The 23,945-nt window shown below is 39.1% G+C and overlaps 3 protein-coding genes across 8 annotated transcripts in view; 2 read left to right on the plus strand and 1 right to left on the minus strand.

Annotated features, from left to right (window-relative positions):
- The window catches only part of synj1 (synaptojanin 1), a 36,146-nt gene extending 23,927 nt beyond the window's left edge, over positions 1-12,219 (plus strand). For 3 of the 6 annotated variants that reach the window (XM_058411168.1, XM_058411169.1, XM_058411170.1), the window contains 13 exons: positions 71-227; positions 472-589; positions 976-1,188; positions 1,350-1,428; positions 2,116-2,278; positions 2,374-2,559; positions 3,011-3,142; positions 3,476-3,520; positions 4,386-4,424; positions 5,072-5,112; positions 5,243-5,432; positions 5,907-6,232; positions 9,012-12,219. In XM_058411168.1, coding sequence (XP_058267151.1) covers positions 71-227; positions 472-589; positions 976-1,188; positions 1,350-1,428; positions 2,116-2,278; positions 2,374-2,559; positions 3,011-3,142; positions 3,476-3,520; positions 4,386-4,424; positions 5,072-5,112; positions 5,243-5,432; positions 5,907-6,232; positions 9,012-9,794 — 2,472 coding nt within the window. In that variant the 3' untranslated portion in view covers positions 9,795-12,219. Of the gene's footprint in view, positions 1-70; positions 228-471; positions 590-975; positions 1,189-1,349; positions 1,429-2,115; positions 2,279-2,373; positions 2,560-3,010; positions 3,143-3,475; positions 3,521-4,385; positions 4,425-5,071; positions 5,113-5,242; positions 5,433-5,906; positions 6,233-8,363; positions 8,385-9,011 lie in introns of all 6 variants that reach the window. The other 3 variants (XM_058411173.1, XM_058411171.1, XM_058411172.1) reach the window with 3 other exon arrangements.
- Positions 12,220-12,716: 497 nt separating this feature from the next.
- Positions 12,717-16,185, plus strand: cfap298 (cilia and flagella associated protein 298). The gene is made up of 8 exons (XM_058411176.1): positions 12,717-12,794; positions 13,090-13,256; positions 13,524-13,691; positions 13,778-13,845; positions 13,932-14,090; positions 15,003-15,134; positions 15,297-15,392; positions 15,558-16,185. Exons 2-8 carry the CDS (start codon positions 13,118-13,120, stop codon positions 15,666-15,668), a joined length of 873 nt encoding a protein of 290 aa, XP_058267159.1. The 5' UTR covers positions 12,717-12,794; positions 13,090-13,117; the 3' UTR covers positions 15,669-16,185.
- A 77-nt stretch (positions 16,186-16,262) lies between these two features.
- On the minus strand, positions 16,263-22,871 carry eva1c (eva-1 homolog C (C. elegans)). Its single transcript, XM_058411174.1, has 8 exons — positions 22,294-22,871; positions 19,809-19,966; positions 18,965-19,088; positions 18,508-18,660; positions 17,890-18,033; positions 17,099-17,176; positions 16,936-17,025; positions 16,263-16,816 (listed from the first exon to the last, which is right to left on the minus strand). Exons 1-8 carry the CDS (start codon positions 22,403-22,405, stop codon positions 16,440-16,442), a joined length of 1,236 nt encoding a protein of 411 aa, XP_058267157.1. The 5' UTR covers positions 22,406-22,871; the 3' UTR covers positions 16,263-16,439.
- Positions 22,872-23,945: the final 1,074 nt, after the last annotated feature.

The raw sequence follows: 23,945 nt of genomic DNA on the forward strand, positions 1-23,945 counted from the left end.
ATCGTTTAACTGTATGAATAAATGATTGTATAAATCAATTACACTAAGCTCTCTAATATCTTTATTACAGGTTTTCAAGGGCTTTATTGAAGGAAAGTTGGATTTTGCTCCTACGTACAAATATGACCTCTTTTCTGATGACTATGACACGAGTGAGAAATGCCGCACACCTGCATGGACAGACCGCGTGCTCTGGAAGAGGAGAAAGTGGGACTTTCAGAGAATTGGTGGGAGTGCTGTTTACATTTTATCCCCTTGTCCTTGTATTTTTCAGTCTGAAACGGGCCAAACTCAAGTCTGTCTGTTTGCGTCTGTCTCTGCCTGTCTGCCTGCGTGTGTGGATATGTGTGTGTGTGTGTGGATATGTGTGTGTGTGTGTGGATATATATGTGTGTGGGTGTGTGTGTGGATGTGTGGGTGGGTGGGTGTGTGGGGGTGTGTTCTCATGTTTATGTGACTGTGTGTTTGTAGCTGACGAGTTGGGGCTGAATGTAGTAGGAGCTCCTTTGGAAGAGGAAGAGCAGCTCCAGTGGAGCCCTGGTGAACTGAAGTACTATAGCAGAGCTGAGCTCAAGACCTCAGACCACAGGTACAACAAACCCCAAACCCCTGGTCTTTATATATTAAGTTATATGAGGCACCAAATGCTTTATTTCAAAGATTGCATATGTTATTTAAAGCACTACATTAACACGATACATTGGTGCTTTTGATTCTATATTTTTATGATATAAATCACTGATTATTTACACCAATCTTTTCACTGATTATTTACTACTTACATAAACCTCTATTAATAGCATTTAGAATCATTTGGTCCTTACATGGAAAAGAATAAATGGCAGTAGGTAGATTTAGCTAAACCTGTTTTTTAAAACTGTGTCTTTATGCAGAAAATGTTTTTGCAATGTTTGTATGTCTAGAAAATTATTCCTAAGTCATTTTCAGTAATAATCTATATTGGGTCTCTTCCAGGCCGGTGGTGGCCCTCATCGATGTGGATATTCTTGAAGTGGACCCAGAAGCACGGCATCAGGTGTACAAAGATGTGATTGCCCTGCAGGGTCCACCTGATGGCACTATCCTAGTCTCTCTTTGCACTTCAGGGCCTGATGATTACTTCGATGATGCTCTAATAGACGAGCTGCTGGACAAGTTTGCAAACTGCGGCGAGGTCATTCTGATCAGGTGAGGGTTTTTTTGGGATTCTAACTAATAATATTATGTTAATTGTGATCATATTTACTGCCACTTTTCTTTGGAAGCTTGTTGTTGACTCTTTTTAAAGTGGCGTTATTACCAATTGTATTTTTTTAAGCCTTATTTTTCTTTTTTAATTACCAAAACAGGTTTGTGGATGAAAAGATGTGGGTGACGTTTTTGGAAGGGTACTCTGCCCTGGCTGCACTTTCACTGAGTGCCTCCACTGTAAGTAACAGGATTTTTATTGTTAAGGATAAATAATTGTTTGGTTTACTTAATTCATGTACTGTAGAAAATATTGGAATTGCAATGACGTTAACATTAAATTAACACAAAAGTGTTATGTGGAGCTTGGATTTTTTTCAAAATTGCCGCAGGTTTTCTGCAGACATGTCGTGTAATGTCATTGCAACACTTATTCAGCCAAAACTGTCTTCAGTTCATGTGCACCGAACATGGGTACAGCTAGCACAGAAAGTCATTATGTATGTGTGACACTGGAATTGGTTTAAAAGACGAATCCTGTGCTTGCAGTTTCAACAGTTCAAGCCGCTTTCTGCAAAAATAAAAGCACTAAAAACATGCAAGTTGCATCCCAAATTTTAAAAAAGCCTCAGCATAATCAATCACAAAAAAAAATGTTAAACAATTTAATAGTTTAATATATGATCAATAGTAACAAATAATTAATTTGATTTGCCTTGAAAAATAATTTATGCTGCTGTGATAATCTTTGCCTGTTGAAAATTTGATTGAAAATAATTAATGATTTTTTTATAATTAATATAAATAATTAATATATTTTTTTATATGTACTTTTAGCAGTGTAGATATTCAGAGTATTCCTGCTGCTATTAAAAAAAACGTACTAGGAATTCTTTACTTATGAATGACCTCTTACTGTTTATTCAGGTGATGGGGAAAACTATAGACATCCAGCTGAAGAGTCCTGGCTGGATCAAGAGTCTGGAGGAGGAGATGAGTGTGGAGAGGATCTGTGGCAGCATCCCCACTTCTGCCAGCTCCACGCTGCTCGCTGAGGACAACGAAATGGGAGACGAGTTTGACATGGAGGGTATGTCTGCTCATGATCATGGCTTTTTATAAAACTGCCTGAGGCAGTGGGTTTAAGTAATAAGAAATCACCTTTGGCGCTGATGTGTTTTGAAGGCGACGTGGATGAGGAGGTGGAGAATATTCTTCCCCAGCACCTGCAGCCTGGGGCTGGTATGGATGTTGGTATTTCCCCATTACCCTCGCCCCGCTCAAGCCCATGCCCCTCACCGACTCATGGAGAACCCGCACCCCCCTGCAGGCCGAGCAGAGCTCCACCACGCACAGCCGGACCCCCACAAGGTAGAAAACCTGTGTTATGCAAAAACTGAAATGCTGCTCACATTTTCCCTTAACATATACTTTATTTATATTTTACAAGTAAAACATTCAAATCTGTTAAAGGTTTTGTCCCAAAGTTGTGCAATAAAGACGATTTAATTATTGTATTTCTACTGACAATGTACTTGTATTCTTCTTAATCTTTCTACCAATGTATTGATTTTATTTCATTTCACTGTGGTTGAAAGGCGATCTCAGTCCGATCACGTGTAGGAGGGAGCAGGAAGGTAAAGAGTGAAGCTTTTAGAGGTGCCACAGATGTGTTGAAAATGTGTGCTGTAGGGTTTAAATCTCCTGGGAAAGTTTTTGCTGTGTCTGTTTACTGCTGCATGTCACACCAAAGCTCATGTTTATGTTAATGGTAACGGTGATCTCGGTATTAATGGTGATTATCATTCATTGGTTCTTGTAGTTATTCCAATGGAAAGTCAGATGCTCGGAGCTTCTGCATCACAAGGACTGGAACCAAAACGCCCTCCTCCCCCACGACCCAATGCTCCCCCTGCCAGACCTGCACCTCCACAGAGACCCCCACCTCCCTCAGGTAAAGCAGCCTGACCTAATACTAAATTCCATCTCTTTAGCACAACTCTTTGGCAATACCTTAATATTACATCTCTCTAGCACAACCTTTGGTCTGATATCATCAGCTTGTGTTTAGGAAGGGTTACTGCATTTTTTTGTAGTCTGATTTTTTTTTTTTTCTGTATTGATGTGTAATAACTAAATGTGCACTTATTGGTCATCTTTATCAAATTCCCACTTGTTTTATTACCATTATATTAATATTATTATGTTTTATTGCTTTATTTGGAAATATTTCTTTTGTTTTCAGGCTCTGACTATTTTCTTTTTCAATATAAATTCTTGTTTGAAGGCTTTGCAGAGCCTCCAAATCTACTTGATTTGAGTGATAATGAAGGTAATTACAAAAATGTAGTTACCTTTATGTAGCACGTCACCATTCATTGATTTTTGTGTCAGTAGTACACTAGAAATGAAGAGTTCATGCACCCTTGAAATGAATTTGCTTTGTCTTTATACAGCAAATGTTATTTCAAGATCAGTTATATTTGTGCATGACCTCTCCATTCTGCTGCGAGAGCTTCGATGAGGTGTGATGTAGCAGTAGACAGCTGCTTCAGACACAGACACACACATGGATATGAAGTGTGTAACACAATGGCATTGTGTCTGTATCTCTATCTATTTAGTTCTCCTAATACCCATAATCTGTATTTAATCTCAAAGTGACCTAAACAGGAAGTGGGTTTGTTTTTCTAATTACTTATTAATTAAATATAAATCCTACCACTATTTTCCAAGAAGCAGTGGTAGATACTGGTGAGGGAAGCACAGATGTAGAAATGCTAGCACTTTGTGAGATCTGGCTCTGAGTGATGTTGCATCAACCTCAGCAACATTACTCAAGTTTACAACTGGTTTTAAGTAGAGATGTGCATGTGGCTGACTTTTCTTTTAAAAAAATCCTGCTCAGACAGTTATTATTTTTGTTTACACTTGTCTGCAATATAAGGCTTGACTTTCTGTCTATTGCCATCCCACTATCAGTGCACATCTCTAATCTCAACCAGATGCCCTATGTGAACCTTAAAAAAAACTAATAGTAATAATCTCCTGTCTGTATTTGTTACCAGCACATTGTCTGTTTATTCCAAATAATGTATTCGTATTTGGTTTCTATACATAGTATAATAAATGTATAGTTTAAGAATGCACTGAAACCGAGACTAATAGTAAATCACTTAATCCTCCATGCTGCGAAGGACAAAAAAGCCCTGCTTTACCCAGAGCAGATGTTGCTGGTAAGTAAGTGCACAGATTGAATGTCAGTTCTTTTACTACATACAGAAAACACATTCAGGTCTTAATGCTGTGATCAGTGACTAGTCTTCAATGGTACTGGAACGAAGGGTGTTTTTGGGAAGTTAGCCACCTGGTCGTCACCTGGTGGGCATACCTGAATGCCAGACTGCTGTCACTAGCATTTTCCTGGCTTTATCATACTGACCCTGTTAGTCATTTAAGTTGCGTGGGAAAGGGAGTATGCTCTTGCATGTGAGAATAGTACAGGGATTTGGCTCCACATTTGGCAAGATAGCTCGGTCTGGCAGTACTGTGTTTGACCCCCTGTTGACCAGGAAGAGGTGAGTCAGGGAGGAAAGGAGGAGGAGGGTGGAGGAGATTGCTGAGGGATGAGAGCACACACTGCAGCAATTTCTGCATCAGATGTTTGTCTTTACATCAAAGTACAACAATTCTCAGGCTTTTAGCAGGCTCAGAAAGTTATACAGATGATAAATGTGGCTTTGTGAGAATGCAGTCAAAATATGAAGGAACAGGGTTAGAGAGCAGCAGGGCACTAAGCCACAGATAGTATTACCAGAGTAATGAAAACATTTTTGTTTCGAGTGTGCTTTTAAATGTAATCATGATTCCTGCTGTTTTTCAGGTCGAGGCCAGTCTACAGGAGCTCCAGGCAGTTCAAGGCCGGTGGGTTAACTTTGAAGAAGACCATATAAATACACTGCAGAAATTGAAAAGTTGAGAAGTTTTTTGCCAGACTGAAAGGATCTGCCTCAGTAAATCATTTTAAAATCATAAAAAATATATATTATTTCAGAACATCCCTCCAAGGGCAGGTGTTATCAGTGTGCCACCACAATCCAGACCACCACCTCCTGCCCACCCCGGAGCTCCCAGGCCCATAGCTGAGGTTCACCCGGGAGCCCCGAGACCCACCCCAGATAACCACCCTGGAGCCCCGAGACCTGTCCCAAGTGCACAGAACAAACCAGCAGAGCTCCCTCTGGGTATGTGAACAATTACAGCAAACAGAAGAGGCTAATGAACTGCTAAAACATTAAAGATTCAGGTTAAAAATGAACCAGCCTAATATTCTGACTACTCTTTTGTTAAGCTGTCTGCTTTTAGGAATAAACTATTTTTAAATTAAAATCTCACGTCTCCTTTAAGGAGCTACAGTTCCCTGATGGCTGACTTGCCTGTAGTTAATTATGACTAAATTTTCTAGATATTAAGAGTACATTAAGATTTTGCTAGTTGATAATAACCACTATAATGGATCAGCACAACTTTATATTTCTGTCATTTTTATTTGTCTCTTACCTCATTACATTTTAGGTTCAGTAACTGTCCAAATTGTGATGCAGTTAAAGTTTAAGGGCGAGTGGTAATTGTACTTTCACTGTTATTGGCCAAAGAACTCAATTTAGTTAGGTCTTTTCCTGCTATTGACCAAGCCTGTGTTCTTTTATGCTCTACAGGACCTCCTCCCTCATTGCCTGGCCCCATGAGGCCTCAGATGGTCTCTCCAGGGCAGCCTCCCGCCACCTCCCCCATTCGGCCACCAGTACAGTCCCAGCTTCCTCAACCCATGATACCTACACTGCCCCCACCCATGGTACCTACGCTTCCCCCACCTATGGTGCCAACGGCAGCAGCACCTCTACAGTCTCAGCCAGCTGCTACAAGCACCGGGGCAGCCATGCCACCTCAGCCTGGCCTGGCATCACCCAAACCACCACCCCGTAGCCGCTCTTCTCATGCCCTGCCACCAGAGGCTGCTCCTGCTCCTGCTTCTGAGTCTCAGGTTAGTCCTGTCCCACAATTCAGGTCTGTCATGTGTTATCATGTGTTCTTTGATAAGCCGTTTGTTAGCGTAAACATTGAGATGTGTGTTTAACTCTAGGTTGTGTGTGTGAAGCTGACTGAGATGTTCCACTGCGTTGCAGTTTGTCAAGAATGTACTATATGTTGTACATTAGATGAGGTGGTTATCAGTGTACATGAAATCTTTTTGAATGAAGCACAGACACAAGAACATGAACGCAAGGATGCTTATATGCACATTTGTAATGCCTTGTTGATTTTATAAATATTAAAATATATTGTATAAAATCCAATTATTTTGTTAATTAGAAGATAGAATATGATTTCCTGAGAGATGTTCAGCTGGCTCACTGGGGTTTTCAGGTATTCTAGGAAACATTTCTTCTTTCTATGTATGGCATTGTACGGACATTTTACTTTTCTTATTTTTTTTCTTTTTTGACTTCTCTCTTGTTGCCAAAATCATGCAAAGTACATGCATTCATCTTGAGCATCTTTATCCTGGTTAGGGTTGTAGTGGATCTGGATCCTATCCTGGGAACACACTCCATGTGGGAATACAGCCTAGGGGGGGGGTTCTCCAGTCCATCACAGTGCAACATGCATGCAATGCATTTACACACACATTTACAACTCGAATAGCCAGCTCAGGAAACCCAGATACACAGCTGTCAGACATATTAATCTCAGAAGAAAGGCACACACAGCTTTTTCTATAAAGAAGAGAAAACAGTTTGCTCAATTTCTTAAAGGTTTTAAAATCGCGTTAAATTTAAAAGACGTTATACACCAATCAGGCATATCATAATGACCACCTGCCTAATATTGTGTTGGTCCCACTTTTGCTACCAAAGCAGCCCTGACCTTCAAGACATGGACTCCACTAGATCCCTGAAGGTGTGCTGTGGTATCTGGCACCGAGATATTAGCCTTTAAGTCTTGTAAGTTGCAAGGTGGGGCTTCTATGGATCGGATTTGTTTGTCCAGCACATCCCACAGACACTCAGTTGGATTGAGATCTGGGGGATTTGGAGGCCAAGTCAACACCTCAAACTCATTGTTGTGTTTATCAAACCATTCCTGAACCATTTTTGCTTTGTGGCACGGCGCATTATCCTGCTGAAAGAGGCCACAGCCATCAGGGAATACTGTTTCCAAGAAAGGGTGTACATGGTCTGTAACAATGCTTAGATCGGTGCTACATGTCAAAGTAACATTCACATGGATGTCAGTACCCAAGGTTTCCCAGCAGAACATTGCCCAAAACATGACACTGCCTCTGCCGGCTTCCCTTTGTGCATCCTGGTGCCATGTGTTCCCACACACCCAGCCATCCACGTGATGTAAAAGAAAATGTGATTCATCAGACCAGGCCACCTTCTTCCATTGCTTCGTGGTCCAGTTCTGATGCTCACGTGCCCATTGTTGGTACACAGGGGTCAGCATGGGCACCCTGACTGGTCTGTGGCTATGCAGCCTCATATGCAACAAACTGCGAGGCACTGTGTATTCTGACACCTTTCTATCAGAACCCTAATTAACTTTTTCAGCAATTTGAGCAACAGTAGCCCCACAAGAGCTGCAGTTTTGGAGATGCATAACATCTCGACTTTGAGGACAAAATGTTCACTTGCTGCCTAATATATCCCACCCAGTAACATGTGGGACTAACATGATTAGGAGATAATCAGTTTTATTCACTTCACCGGTCAGTGCTCAGAATGTTATGCCTGATTGGAATAGATGTAAAAATTAAGTAAGTTCCTTCTTAAAATGCAAATAACGCTGTTGGTCAGCTGTAAATTCACACTGCTCTTCGATTATGTTGACAATAAAATTTTTAGCATCATGTCTTTTGGAAAATGCTAAAGACTTGAGAAGGACATTATATACATTTAACTAATGCATTCTTACATGTTTAATAATTTCTGTGTTTTTAATAACTTTGATTAAACATGTGCTCTAAGACAGAGATCAGTACTGCAGGCTGTTTCTGTTGTATTCCCACCTTTTCTTATCTCCATCCTTTACTGTTTCTGTGATTCTGTGATTTCTTGCTTTTGCTGATGGGTGTGTGTATGTGTGTTTATGTTTCTCTCTCTCTCGCGCAGGAGCAATCCTCAGGTTGAAAGGTATTTAATGCTAGTTCTGGCCTCAGCATTTGTGCTCACAGAACCATCGTCTTTTCTCCCAGTGTTCACTCATATATTGTAGAATCCTCCATGTTCTACTTGTTTTTCCCCCTTTTTCATGTTTCTTTTGGTTGTTTATAGGTGGATTATTATTTTTAGTAGTACGTATGTGTTTAGGGGGAAAAAACTTAGCTTGAACCTCTTAGTAATTGGCAACTATAAAAGTGACACTAGTATTAAGAGTTATATAGGTAAATAATGAGTTCTAAGGATGGTTCAAGGAAAGTTTTTGTCTTGTCACCATCTTTTGTCTGTCAGTGATTTCAGTTGTCATTTTGAGCATCTGTTTAGTGCAAACTTTAAACTGAACCTTATGGATACATTGTAAGAACTTAATCCATAATTCACATTATATGAAGCTTGACTTTTTATTAAAAAAAGGGAAAGTCTCACAATAATAACGTTCATGGGTTTAATGAAACTGTAACTGTAGTCTAGGTTTATTGCTTATATTAATATCAATACTTTAGCCAGCTCTGTTTATATAGAGGTTTTTGTATTGAATAAGCCCGCAGAAGAACACTTTTGATTGGTTCTGTTGGTGTGTGTTTTTTTTTTCCTCTCCAGACGAATGGAACGAATGGAATCCAAAGAGAAGCACAAATGAAAACGAGCCCCTTTGACCCGCTCGCCTCCGATCTGTTCTCCTCCACTTCCTGGTTAAACAACCAATCCCAGTCAAGGAGTTCTTCACTTCACAGCTCCTTCCACTCATCCACCAGTTCACGGTCTCTAAATTCCACTCCAGTTCCTCTGTTTCCCCAGTCTAACCCAATGCTGACCCCTGACCCCATGCAGGCTTTGCTGGCTCCACCCCCTCCTTCTCGCAGCCGTTCACAGGAAACCCTCCCGGTCTCCTCGAACCCCTTTATGCCTGATGTCCAGTCAAGACCCAACAGCGCCAACCCATTTACTGGCACCATGACATCACCACAGCGTCGTTCACTCACACCTGACTTTGACAAGCCGGGCCTCCACAGTGCCGCATCTGCCCTCGGCCATAGCTCAACTCTGCCATCCTCCTTTTCCAGACCAGCTCCACCAGGTTTGACTCCACTGCCACCCAAAGTCCAGCAATGGGTGACCTTTGATGATGATTTAGACTTTCATAAGTCAGGAAAAGCTTCAGCATCAGCTGCAATGATGAAACCTCCACTGCTTACTTTGTCCGCTAGTACTACATTCCAGCAGCCCCAAAACAGCTTCTCCACCTCTGGGTTTGACTCTAACAGTAACTGGGCTTCCCTTACCACACCCGCATTGCCGACACTGCCCCCTCCTGTACCAGGCAGGACTAACCCTAACGCAAACCCAAGAAATCCCTTAATCCCTGAGTTCACAGAAAGATAATATATATTGTAATGTTCTACTGAAATTGAGGTGTGTGTGTGTGTGTGTGTGTGTGCTGGGGGATTATATAAATTCCTTATTTATGTGTGTGGATTTGTACACTAGTGTGCTGTTCAGGTCGTGTGTCTCTGCAACGGCTTAATCAATCACTCGACCCAGAGCAGGCCTAGATTAAATATGATCGTTCTGGAGCTTCTATTTGAACACATATTCAGACATACATATACACACACACATACAACTGTGTGTGAAACTGTGCAATATCTTATTTTTCTTCAGTCAGATGCTTATCAAATACAATTGCTTTTATGGGTTTTTTTTTTTACCACTTTCTTGTGTCTGGTTGTGCAGCATTTTTAAGTGATTGCAAGCTGCATAAATGTGTCTCTTGAATGCACAGTGTGTCATTTAGGTTCTTGGTTAGAGAGAGTTATTAGACCTTTTAATATGGCCTCTGGAATTTTTGTTTAAAAATAGCTTCAGCACATAGTGACTCTGTAACCCCTTGCTATCATTTCTCCCTCATTATGAATGTAATTTCAGGCTGTTTTGGGTTTAATGTCTTGTATTATTTCTCCAAAGTGATGCATTTCTGTCATTACTGTGTAACACTGATCATTTCTGTAATTACACAGGCCCAGTTTTATTTCCTCTCTAGACCAACAAACTGAAGTATAGAAATTGTGGATATATGTATTGCATAGCCTTCGATGTGGTTTAAAAATGTACAATAGTCTTAAATTTGTATATATATATATATATATATATATATATATATATATATACACACAATAGTCTTAAATTTGTATGTATATATATATATATATATATATGCTTGTAATATGTACCTGCCATACTGGTATTGCACTGAAATGCTCTTATCCTTTAGGTCTTCAGATGTACTTTGAAGCCAGAGTTTTGAGTTTTCAGGTTCGAGAAAGCAGAAGCATATCTGTTTCCTGGCATGAGTGCAGCGTCCCTTGCCGCTCTCACTTCGGTTTCACATAATCCAAAGCGTTCAACAGAACTGCTGTGCATATAATGAATGTGCTTATTTTAGTGAGTTCTGGTGTTGGTCTTTGATGCCAAGATGTACGCCCTTGACCATCCCAGAAAGCTTATGTGTACTTAATCTTACATTTGTTTTCAGTTTACAGTGAGTTGGTACTTCACATTCAGTTTCAGTGGGAATGTGGTTCTTTCTGTTCTTTGTTTTAGGAAATAATATACCTTGTCTTGGCTAGCAGTTTGACTTTGTGTGAATCCACTCATAACAAATCAAACAGGGCCTTTAAGCATGTTAAAACACGCACAGTAGGAAAATATATCAATTACATGTTCCATACAGATATAGAATTTACCTTACTGATACCCAGTGTTGTCGGATACCTTCACTGTGCAGATCGTGTCATCACCAGTTTGGAAGTCATATTAGTTTCTGTGCATTCCATACTGTATTGTTTTGATCTGGTGATTTTTTGCTGTTGATAGTTTCTTGGCATTTTGGGATGAATATCTTTTCCTTGTGCAGTGTTTTGTTACACCACATCCATTCTTTTGTTCCAAGTGTTGGTGTTGGTACTGCTCTATTTGCAGTATTCATATTTCAGTCGTTCTTTTGTTACACTGCTGCATAACTAAATCCTTGTAATTGTTAACGTGCTACATTTTGAATCATCTTAAGAGGGCATTCTGCGGAGAAAAGCCGGTGTCAATCCGATAGGAGACGAACAAGCCGCCTCATATTGACAGGTTCAGTTTTGTGTGAAATGTCATGACATGTCATTTCCTTTCAGGATGATCCTGTATTCATGTTGTCCATTGCATATAGAGGGCTTTCTTATTGACCAGACATAAAGTCATGCAGGTACAGCGGGTAGGCTACAGAAACTGTACCTTTAAAGCAGATGTTGTTTGCACACTCTACTCTCTTTAAAACACTTTTTTTAAAGAACGTAGCCATTGCAAAACTTGAATATTATCATTGAGGCAACCTTTAAAAAAAAAAAAAAAGGAGATGCCTGTTATTGCGTCAGTTCTAAATTGAATCCCCTCTAGAATATGACTGAATGGAAATTATTTTTATTTCAACTGTTGGAAATATTGTAACCACTGGAAAAATGATAGCATTACATGTACTGTTCAGTTGTATTCCAGCTAATATTCAAATCAAATGAAATCAAGTCATGCAAATATGTAACTATTAACTCGTTTTGTGATGGTGACGTTTAAGAAAATTTAGCTCTGTAGTAGAGATCCTTGTGTTGTTAACCGTAACTATACAGTGAGTATGCACACAAACCATGACCGCAGTTTAGTAATTTGTATTCAACCTGTGATTTTAAGTTCATATCAAATTGCACAGATCTATGGAGTAATTGATGTTGTACGTATGCAATAATAAATGTAAATGTATTAATGTAAATGCGTTCGTCATCTTTGAGTTTTATTCCTTGCAAGATGCTATTGTGTAAGATGTCTGGAAAAGGAGATTCCCATGAAGAGCATTGACAAAGGATTGGGGGGAAAATAATTATAATAAAATCCAGTGGTTGAAATCACAACTTGCAATTATCAAACTTTCAAACTTGCAATTATCAAATTTTTCGTTTTTAAAATCACTTCTTTATTTTTAAAATAAATACATCAGTAATGTGAACGCAAGTAGTCCTTATTTAAAAAAAAATAATAATAATAATTCAGTGTGGGAAATTCAGAAATGGGAAACTCTTTGAATGCAAAAAATAAACAATTATAATTGTGCACAATTAATGAGAAAGATAGTTGGTCTATGTTCTTTAAACAGTTCTTTACACCTAAACGCAACCATGGCTGATAAAGTTTGAGAAAACTAGCTCTAGATGTTCTGTATATACGGTAAATAAGCTGTATATACGGTGTATAAATGTTCAGGGAGCTTGTATACCACAACATACGGCTATCGATGTTGCTAGGATTAGCCGGAAGTTGTTAGTCTGCGCGTGTGTGAGTGTGGAGAGGGTAAGAATTTTTAAGTATGTTGTCGTGCGTATGTTGGTTAATATAGCAACGTCTTATAACGCAGATTCTTGATTTATACATATTTATGTATCTTCTTGAATTGCATTACTAGCTTTTGTTAGCAGTGCTAAGCTAGAACGCTTAAAGAAAGTTCTAGCAGCGGGACTGCTTGAAGTGTTGTAGGTGCCATGGCAACGCAAAAACTGGCTGCGCGCGCTGTAATGCTAATTAGTCTTATATCACTTCTTGGCTAATTTAGCTAATTAAAGTAGGAATCAAACTGTCTGATTTACAGTCTTTTCCAGACTATCACAGTAGTAGTCATGGTCCAGCTTCACGTTAAACGCGGCGATGAGAGCCAGTTTCTGTTCAACACTACAGTGGACATTTCCATTCAGACCCTCATTCAGCAGGTCACTCAGGTCTACAATGGCAGGCTGAAGGTGGACAGGATTTGCTCTGGTAAGTTTATTCTGTTTTATGCAAATAGAGATGAAAATTTCTGATGAATTATATGTAAATATGTTTAAACTTCTGTTACTGTTGAATAGACCAGTTATCCCCACTCCTGGTCCCATCACAATTCCCAATTTTTTTGTCGTCACTACTCTAACACACTCTGTCCACCTTCTTAGAGTGAACAGCCCTGTCCTGGGCAGCACTGGAGCAATCTAGCTCTACTGGGGTGTGATAAACATAGTGATCTGTACCTTATGTGTGCCTCTCCAGAGATTCCTGAGCTTGCAGATCATGGCATCACACTTCCCCCCAACATGCAAGGCCTGACCGAAGACCAGATTACAGATCTGAAGTTAAAGGACGAATGGGAAGACAAGTGCATCCCCAGCGGCGGGGCAGAGTTCAAAAAGGACGAAATTGGATGCAGGAACGGACACGGTAAACACCCTGTGCTTTGTACAAGTAATGTGCAATGCATGTAAATCCAACAAGCTGAAAAGAATTTCCCTTTTCTCTCGATCCAGCACCCAATGAAAAAATGAAGAATGTTTTGAAGAAGACTATGGAAGAAGCCAAAGCACTGATCTCAAAAGTACGTTTGGGACTAACTTAATGCTTCCTTAGCTTGCAAAACTTAAGATATTGTGTCAGTAACTTTTTATTTTATTCTTTTTCAAGAAACAAGTGCAAGCGAATGTGTGTGTAACCATGGACATGGTAAATGAGGCTCTTGACCAGTTGCGAGGAGCAGTGATGATCGTTTACCCAATGGGCCTGCCACCTCATGATCCCATCAGAATGGAGTTGGAGAATCAGGAAGATCTTGCAGGAACACAGGTTGAAGTGTTTGAATTTGGATTTTTTAAAGTCACCTCAGTGTATGATTATGAATCCTGAATTGATCTTATTTTTTATTTGCTCTAAATCTAATTAGGTATTAGAAAGAATGTGACACTTCTTTTATTTCACTGGTACTTTACTGGATATTTGTTTTGCATGTAAAGTGAATAATATTATTATTATTATACTGTTATAATGTGCAATGTATCATTAATTTGTGAAACATTACCAAATGCAGATGATCACTTCACACACACACACACACACACACACATATATATATATATACATATACATATACATATATATACATATACATACATACATCTCTGGAAAAAAATAAGAGACCACTGCCCAATCTCCAGATTTGATCCCTGTTGAAAACCTCTGGAATGTCATCAAGAGGAAGATGGATGGTCACAAAAGCTGTTTGCTTTTTTGCAAAAAGAGTGGTATAAAGTTCCCCAACAGCAATGTGAAAAACTGGTGGAGATCATGGAGCCAAAACACATGCAAATCAGGGTTATTCCACCAAATACTGATTTCTTAATGTTATTTAGCCAAAGCATTAACACAATTTGTTTATTTGCATTTTCTTTTATTTGAGTTATTAAAGCTCCGCAAATACTGCATGATCTTGGGTTATTTTGATGTGTTGTCATTTCTTTTAAATATACAAATAACAATAGTTATATTTTGAATTTAGGAGAAATATTGTCAGCAGTTCACAAAAAAATGAAACAAAACTGTTCATCTCATCACCTGTACATGCACCTGTAAGAAAAAAACATAAGAAACGGATTATTTTGCAGTGGTCTCTTATTTTTTTCCAGAGCTGTGTGTGTATATATATATATATATATATATATATATATATATATAGGTTCTAACATGATGCATGTCCTTCAGGCTTCTCTACAAGTGATCCCAGAGAAAGAAGCTCAGCTATGGTGGGCAGGTAAAGAGTTGCTTCAGGACAAAAAGCTACAAGATTATATTGGAAAAAATGAGAAAACAAAGATTGTTGTGAAGATCCAGAAGGTGAGCACATTTTTTTCTGCTTAGATCAGGTCACAATGTATATTGCTTTCTCCTTTTGATTGTATTAGATACAGTAATTTCAGATGGTATTGCATAACTGCATCTAAGTAAATGTTTACATCTGACCAAAACACCTTGTTTCTGACATGCTCTTTACTTCAGAGAGGCCAGGGGGCGCCAGCACGGGAGCCTGTGGTCAGCGAGGAAGAGCAGAAACAGATGATGATGCACTATTACAGGAGGCAGGAGGAACTCAAAGTAAGGCACTTGTATAAGGTATTCTGTTTTCTGTTGTTGGAACAGTGTGCTCTCCAGCTCAAAACATGGTTGAAGTTCCGTCTGAATGTGTCTGAATATTTTTTTTTTATTAGATTATTAGATTGAGCACTGTTCTGAGACCTGGATTTTGTTTTTACTTTGCAGAAGCTGAATGAAACAGATGATGATTCCTATTTGCAGTCAGAGTGGTCAGACCAACAGGCCTTAAAGAGACAATTTCAAGGACTTACAAATATCAAATGGGGCCCCAGATAAATAGATCTTACTGACTTTATAAGAGACAATTTTGCAAATATTGATGCCTTTTCTGCCTACCTGGGGTGGACGAAATCTAGAATCTTCCAGATCCTCACTTCCTTTTAAATAGTTTGTTGAGTTGATAAACACAGCTTGTGATATGTCATTAAATGTACACTGAGATATCAAATGATACTAATTGAACATCTCTGAGCTCTCCAAGAACATGGAGAAAGAAGGATGCAACACCTTTCCTGTCTTTGTCTGTGATCCTTCCGTTGTGAAAGCCAGTGCTTTTTACGGGCAGGAAGTTGCATCACAGGCCTTCGGGGAAACAGATCATCCAAGGAGCGAAGGAAAGGATGACAACATCAGTCTTTTTGCGCTAAAGGAATGGCTAAGTTATGGTGAGGTGTGCTGCTCTATACAAAACATCTCTGTATTGAAACTTTCATTGTAACTCCCTTTCAGTTCAAAGCAAATGATTGTTTATCTTTGTGTATCAGTTTTAAAGCTGATAACTAAAGTTTGTGTGAAATAAAGGATCATTAATATTAAAATATGGGTCTTATGTAGACTTAACATTTATTAAAGTAGTGTCTTTTATTTGGTATTAAATAACTCTTGTATTAATAATAAAAGCATACAATGAATTGTGGAAGATGCGCAGGTAATAAATCTGTTTGTTTAATGACCACACAGTGATCAAGCCAACCGAGGATTCATATAACCTTCTACATTCTCATTTCTGCACCTTCACCTGTATTCATGTATTTTAGCCAGTGTGTATCAGTGCAGAGTGCAGGAAGTGCCATTGAGGTATGCATTCATCCGGATCTCTTGGATGATCATCTCTCGTCTTTCCAGCCTCTCGATCAGTTCCGCCGCCTCAGTCGTGTACATGGCCTCTTCCCAACAATACACTTTCCTGCCTACCTCTGACATCATTGAGCTGTCCATCAATGGCTCGGACTCTTCACCATCACTGTCTTCATCATCATCAGCATCTTCATCTTTTGGTTCCACAGTGTCGGCCTTCTTGTTTAAACAGCTCGCTCCTTCAAGATGCCTGCTGCAGGTTATCCTCATAGAGATTGCCAGCATGACAAGGAATAGTCCCAGACACACACTCGAGACAAAGAGCAGGCCGGCCTTTTCAGGATGTTCTACAACGTTAAGTGAAACTTCATTTTACCAGTGCACAGGACTGCTGAATTGAAGTCTCTTCTAAAAGAATGCAAGTAACTGTAAGATCTTTATACTAGAAAACCCAGACTTTCTCTACCTGTAATGTATCCATATGCCATAAGAGAGTTGCTCACGAGGATTCCATTTTTAACTGGCAATCTGGACTCTCTGACATCTGGAAATTTCCCTGTGAATGCAAATTAAAAATGATACAGATCATGTGAATTAGATCCACAAATAATTTAACTAAATGTACTTACCAGTTTTGGTGATCTCTTGGGCAACTGTGGTAGTTTGGAAGAAGCTGGGGTCAGCCTCTTTGAGTAAACTCTTTGGAACTGTCATTAGGATGAGGGAAATGGAAGTGTAAAGTGTTATTCATCAACAGTTTGGATGATATGGCCATAAATTGTGTATTCACCGTTTTGTGAGAATAGACAAAAAACTGTGTAAAATTTTAGCTTGTAATTCTGTCAGTAAAATATGCACAACGCTGTACTCTATAACTATGAAAGGAAAGCAAAGCAAGGTTAAATTTCAATTAAATGAAATTAAATATCCACTGATCAGAGAGCACAGGATGAACTTTTAACAACTCTCACAGTTCCATCTGATGAATCACTCAGGCAAGGAAATACACATCTCCAGAGGCTGATGAGTAATCCTATTCTCCCGTTAAAGTGCCCAATGCCAATGAGAAACAAAAGCTTGGTATTTTAACCAATTGGTGGAAGTCCTACAGGAAGCACATGAAGTCTCCTAAAGGCATGCGCTTTCTCTGCCTCTATTCCTGAACAACATGCGTTTTTATTTTCATCATTGTGCTTCAGGAAGTAAACGTATAGATAAGCCACAAAAAAAAAAAAAAAACAGATGGGGTTCACACACCTTTACATTCCCACACTCGTAAACAATGCACATATAGAGAAATATGAAATAACCTACAGCGCTAGAGTAGAGTAGAGTAGAGTAGAGGACCTCCAAAACTAAATCAAGGTCTGTATAGGCTTTACATATATTTTATTTTACCATATATTGGTTAAATCCATACCGCATGAGTAGACAACCCTGAGGTACTTCTTTGTTTCAGGCATGCAGGGATTTTTGAATTGCTGATCATTAACGATAAAATGACATCGCTGCTTTCCATAGCACAATTTTTTTACCGTGTCCACGGCTCCGTAATACAAGCACTCTGTTAAACACACATCAACATGAGCACAGTTAAAACACAATTCAACTGGACATACAAGAGAATGGAGAACTCTTATTAACCTTTTGTTTTCTTTGCCCTGTTTTACGATTATCTCTAGATGAAATTCTGCCATCAAGATGATCATCAAACATGTTTTGTGTCTGATATCATACATATTGTTCACAATACCAATTAAGATTAAAATACACAGATCAGACATAATTCATATTGTTTAATCCCCCTTTTGTCACCAAAGACTTTCCACAAGACAAGACTTCTAGTACTGGGAACACCCACAAGACCTGCAGTTTAGGAGCTGTTCTGTCAGTGGTTTTAATGTTATGGCTAATTGGTGTAAGGTTCCCATAAAAGTAAAATGATGTGGGTCAATCTGACATGTTATGTTAAAAAAAAAAAAAAACCCCAAAAAACAACCTAGGAGCAATTTATTAAGATGTTTGGACTGAGACTCACCAAAAGGAGGGGGTTGCTCTTCCTCTGTAAGACAAACTGTTTTATCTCCCAGTTCTCGCCCATACACAGCCGAGTAGATGTTCAGCAGCTTTGGGTACTTACAGTGAAGCAGCATTTGATCACCCTCACATTTTGTTCTGTTTTTATTTTCCGCTGAAAGAAAACAAGCATAGCTGGATAAGTATGACAGAAAAATTACTTCAGAGGAGAAAAAACACTCACCCATTCTTACTTCTACACCTGTACACCTACTCATTAATGCAATTACCCAATCAGGGGCAAATGTGAAATTCATAAACAGATGAAGGTCAAATGCTTCTCTTGATATTCAGATCAGAGATCAGATTGGATGAAAGAGATAAGCTCAGTCACTTTGTCCATGACATGGGTGTTGGTGCCAGAGGGGTTTGTTTGATTGTAGCTAGTGAGTATATATAATGTACAGCGTTGTACTTACTGGGTTTGCAGCTGTATGACACATGAAGGTGTTTGGTGGTTCCAGGACAGGGGTCACTGCCAAACAGACGGTAATTAACCAAAACTTGACAGTTTCTCCGGCCTTGGCATTCTGATAGCATCTTCTGTTTTGGGGAAAAAACGTTAAACTGTAGTAGTGTAGCGTTAGTTGCCTAAAACAGTCAAACATTTTTGCTCTCTTCAGGCATCTAACGTGTGTAAAAGCCTTTTGGTGTCCTGTACTAATGGTTCTTATGGTGGGATCTGCGGGCGTCTATGGATCGATGATACATATGGAAAGAGTCTTTAAATGTATCAATTTTTAGTGATGTGTAGATGGAAATCACTATTAACCTTGCTCATGTTATACCAAGGTACAAAATGATCATACTCCACTCTGTATTGGATTAACTGCACTTTATTGTACTAACATTAATGTCTATTGCAATCATAAGACTATTTGTAGTTTTTCTTTCTATTGCCCAGACTGCTTGGGACTGCTGAGAGCTGTTAAGGTCTGTCCAGGGCTATACAACCCTAAATTGGGTTATTGCTCCTCAAACACTCTATCAAGCTTTAACATATAGGCAGTGCTTAGGGATGTCTAAAATACTGTGCACCATTTTTCATACCACACAGCGAGAGTTAATCGAACACAAAAAAGTTAACTCAGTTGTAGAGATGTTCATTCAGCACACATATTAATAAACTCCTACAATGTTAACACTGACACACTACACAACCTGTGTGATGTTTATTGAGATTCAGAACCAGGAGCATAAATCTAACATCATGAAATGAATTCAAGCCTGCAGATGTTGATGTGCATGATTGAAAGCTCTCACCTGCAGTGCTGTAGGTGCATTGCATTGTGCGAGAGGTGCATGAGGCCTGTAAAATGCAGACTGCACAGAGATGGTGGAGTGGCGTGGGCAAGAAAGCAGCAGAAGCTCACCATCACGGGCATGTGTTGAGTGACTAATGATGATCCTGAATAAATAAGCTGAACAACATAAACAAATGAGAACTGCATAAAGAAATATTTTGCACATAAAAGGTTGCGTTTAGCTCATGAGAATTTACAATTACACTTCACTTCGCTTAAGCAGCAATGAATCTCACCTGGACACCTTCCTGTATGCACGTCCACAGGCATGTCATTCCAGTTAATTCATGATAAAGATTAATGTATGAAATAATACATTCATAATATAAGATTGATATAATATGTTTATATAATTCACTGTGCTGCTCACAAATTGCTACAAACTGTTTTTGTTGGCACTCAAGAAGTGCAATATTAGTACAGCATGAATGAGGTCTCCCTCAGCACTCTGCTTTTATCACACCAGCTACAATCTGTTTTTCTGCAAGACTGTTAATATGAGTTATCCTCCTTTGCCATGCTTGTGGAAGTTTGCTGGACTCCACAACCATGCACACAGGAGCCAGAGTGGCTTCACCTCAATCCCTCAGGCCTCACCTGTGGCTTGGCTTGACTATGAACAGCTAACGTGGTCGAGAAGTTTTCCCATGCTATACTGCTATTTAGCTGGGCCGCTAACACACACCCTGTTCGCTGTGACAAAATTGCAAAGGTTGGGAGAACACAACAGCAGCCCATAAGTTATATTAATAGATTATAATGAAAGCAATACAAGAGAAAATAAATCCTATGCTATTCTATCCTATCCTAAACACACCCAATACATGTTTTAGACCACAGGTTCCCAGGCCTGGTCCTGGAGTCCCCCCATGTCCTACACTATTCTATCAGGACAACTTTATCTTAACTCACAAATGGTTGAATATACTCCAGGAATATACTACATTTTTCATCCTGTACCATAACACCCTATTTTCTTTGTTGGTATGAATTAGCCCAGCTCTATTATACACAGCTTTTTTATGTGAATAACAAGCCATACTGAGAGCCTTGTACCAATACAACCACTGTCAGGGGACAAGCACTAACCTGGCATTGACCCTATCATTGTCACTGTATCACTCCCTTCAAAGTGCCTGCCATTATCACTTGTACTGTGTCACCAGATCAAGTACTGCATCCAAATATACACTGCCTAAGCATCAGATCCAGACAGTCCAATAAAAACTGACAATCATGCAACCCCTAGCACATACAGGCAGTTTAAAAATATTTTATAATAGTTTCTCACACTTTGCTATCAATCATTTTTAAAGCCTGAATACAACTACCTAAATGTTTGATCACTTTTGATCATCATGAGCAGGTGAGATTATTGTGGGTGTGGTGGCTATTGTAATTTATTTCCACAGACTATACTTTTAAACATACAATCTTGCCAAAAGTTTTGGGACACCTTCATCATATTGTGACATTAGAAATACATGTTTATTATTCCCTTATCATGTATATATATATATATATATATATATATATATATATATATATATATATATATATATATATATATATATATATATATATATCATTCAATTCATTTCAATTTATTTGTATAGCACTTTTAACAGTAGACATTGTCTCAAAGCAGCTTTAAAGAAGTAAAGAAACATAGGGAAAAAAAATTATAAAGTTTAAAGTTACGATATTATTATATCCCTAATGAGCAAGCCTGAGGTGATGGTGGTGAGGAGAAACCTTGAGATGATACAGGCTCAGAAGGGAACCCATCCTCATTATTGGTATAATAATTGCCCTTAACAGTACACATAAAATTTCATTCAACAGCCTCGGGGTTAATTTCAGTTCAATTCAATTCAATTTTATTCGTATAGCGCCTTTTACAATGGACATTGTCTTGAAGCAGCTTTACAAAAAAAAATAAACAGAGAAAGGAGATGGGGGGGGATCAATAAATAAATAAATAAAAATAAATAAAATAGAAATTTAAAAAAATATTAAATTAAATTATTAAACTATTTTATCCTTATTTTATTTTATCCCTAATGAGCAAGCCTGTGGCGACCGTGGCAAGGGAAAACTCCCTGAGATGATATGAGGAAGAAACCTTGAGAGGATCCAGGCTCAGAAGGGAACCTCATCTTCATTTGGGTGACACTGGACAGTAAATAATTTAACTGTAACTGATGAATGCCCTTTCTATAACAGCAATCAATAACAGCAATGCTGAAAGGGTTAAAACAGCAGTGGGGATTTTGCTGGGTGGGATTCTTAACGGAACTCATGACTCATCCCTTTAATCACTTCATCGCTGTTTTTTTCTTCATCATAAATAACTTGATTACATTATAAACAATTAGCCATCACGTCCCCCTTGTAATCAGTGCACATGCCATGCTGTCAGTGAGAAGAAAACCTGTACTAACTTGAGAAGTCGGAGAGTCCGTGCATCTGCTCACTCCACAGGAGGAGGACACTGTAGAGAAGGTGAAAGCTCCAGCCGCTCACAGACTCCGCCGAGATCAGGTTCATGTTCATCAGTGCGTATTAAAGATCCATTAAAAACCATCCAGGAATTCCAATACAAAAAAAGAATGAAATAGAAAAGAAAGTAGAAGGAAAGCACGGCTGCGCGTAGCTCAGGGATTTTCTAATAGCCTGACCTGTCTGATAATGCCTTTCATTCTTTCACAGCTGTCCGGTGTTTTAGCTGCAGGCCATTTATGGCTGGTTTCATGAAGAAATTCAGACAAACCGTGAGCTCGGAGGCAGAACATCCGCGGATGACACACACACACCCATGTTTCAAAGTAACTCGGTCCCAAAGGGAGAAAATAACAAGTGCGCAACAAGTGAAATGTGTCGTGAAAAGGTCGTCTCCCGGCGAGTCAGGTGGTTTTCATGCCTTTTCCGTCAGAGTCCAGTTCTGCTATGAGCGTCACGTCGACGGTCCAGTAACTCCATACACGGTCCAGTCTTTAAAATACTAACATAACTTTGGTTGGAGTGTTGGAGGGGGGCGTGGCATGATTATAGGCTAAAGTGGAGTAGGGTCATTTGCATAAAGCATTCTAGTGCCTTAGTAAACCCCGCCCACACGACGTACAGTATATTCTATAAATTCATCCAGATTGATGTGCCGAACAGTAAAATGACAGAAATGTCAGTAGACATTTTAGTAGTTTTGATTTACACAAAGGACACACATTTTTTTCATTCATTTATCCATTTTCATTTACTGATTTATGCTGGACAGGTAGCTGGACATGAGACTGAAAGGGATGCCAAGCACACTTGGACTGAAGCATCAACCCTTGATTTGCTGCCTGCTTCCATTTTTCCATATGATAATATCAGACTTTCGACAATATCAGACTCCCACCTAGTCCACAATGCATGCCAGTATGCTTCTAAGCAACTTGTGTCCTGTTTTCATGTACACAAACTGTGCTGTGTCAGTAATGCATTATTGCCTTACAATACACCAAGTCTAATTTAATACCTGTTCAGAGTTTCAGGCCAATCAAGGCACAAATAGATACAAATGTACTGTGTATGATCATTGCATCCCTGTTATATGACTACTGTTTATCATTTCAATTTTAAATTATTTGCCTATTGTTATAAAAAAAAAGCACACACTTACATTCAGAATGAAAAATAGCTACGGCTTGAAGAGCAACTCCAACAGGCTACATTACAAAGACTACACACAGTTATCCAAAATCTCAACTCAAACAATGAAAGACTCAGCAACCAATTTACCTTTGCTCTAACAATAAAAAAATATTAAATATTGGCAGTGCACATCTGAATCTGACGCTTCATCTTGCAAAGCCACCAATGATGCGATGCAAGAGTCAACAGCAGGCATGTGACCCTGTTTACTTTAGTCTTGATGGCTGAAGCATGAGCCACAGAGCCTGCTGTGTTGCAGATAATTAATGTAAGCTTTGCACTACTGAAAACCATTGTGGTTGGATCTAAGTTTGCAAGCACAGCAGTGTGGGCACATTAAAATGAGGAAGAGCTTCTTGACCTGCCATTGGACATCAGGTCTACAGTCAGGTCTGAAATG

The sequence above is a fragment of the Hemibagrus wyckioides genome, linkage group LG16 (assembly GCF_019097595.1).
Source record: "Hemibagrus wyckioides isolate EC202008001 linkage group LG16, SWU_Hwy_1.0, whole genome shotgun sequence".
Classification (NCBI taxonomy): Eukaryota; Metazoa; Chordata; class Actinopteri; order Siluriformes; family Bagridae; genus Hemibagrus; species Hemibagrus wyckioides.

Excerpts from the sequence above, each read along its gene's own strand:
- cfap298 (XM_058411176.1), top strand. The coding sequence starts at position 13,118 with ATGGTCCAGCTTCACGTTAAACGCGGCGATGAGAGCCAGTTTCTGTTC. Across the intron at positions 13,257-13,523 it reads GGTGGACAGGATTTGCTCTG|AGATTCCTGAGCTTGCAGAT; the intron begins GTAAGTTTATTC and ends GTGCCTCTCCAG. Across the intron at positions 14,091-15,002 it reads AAGATCTTGCAGGAACACAG|GCTTCTCTACAAGTGATCCC; the intron begins GTTGAAGTGTTT and ends CATGTCCTTCAG.
- eva1c (XM_058411174.1), bottom strand. The coding sequence starts at position 22,405 with ATGAACATGAACCTGATCTCGGCGGAGTCTGTGAGCGGCTGGAGCTTT. Across the intron at positions 18,661-18,964 it reads GTCATACAGCTGCAAACCCA|CGGAAAATAAAAACAGAACA; the intron begins GTAAGTACAACG and ends GTTTTCTTTCAG. Across the intron at positions 16,817-16,935 it reads GGCATATGGATACATTACAG|AACATCCTGAAAAGGCCGGC; the intron begins GTAGAGAAAGTC and ends TTAACGTTGTAG.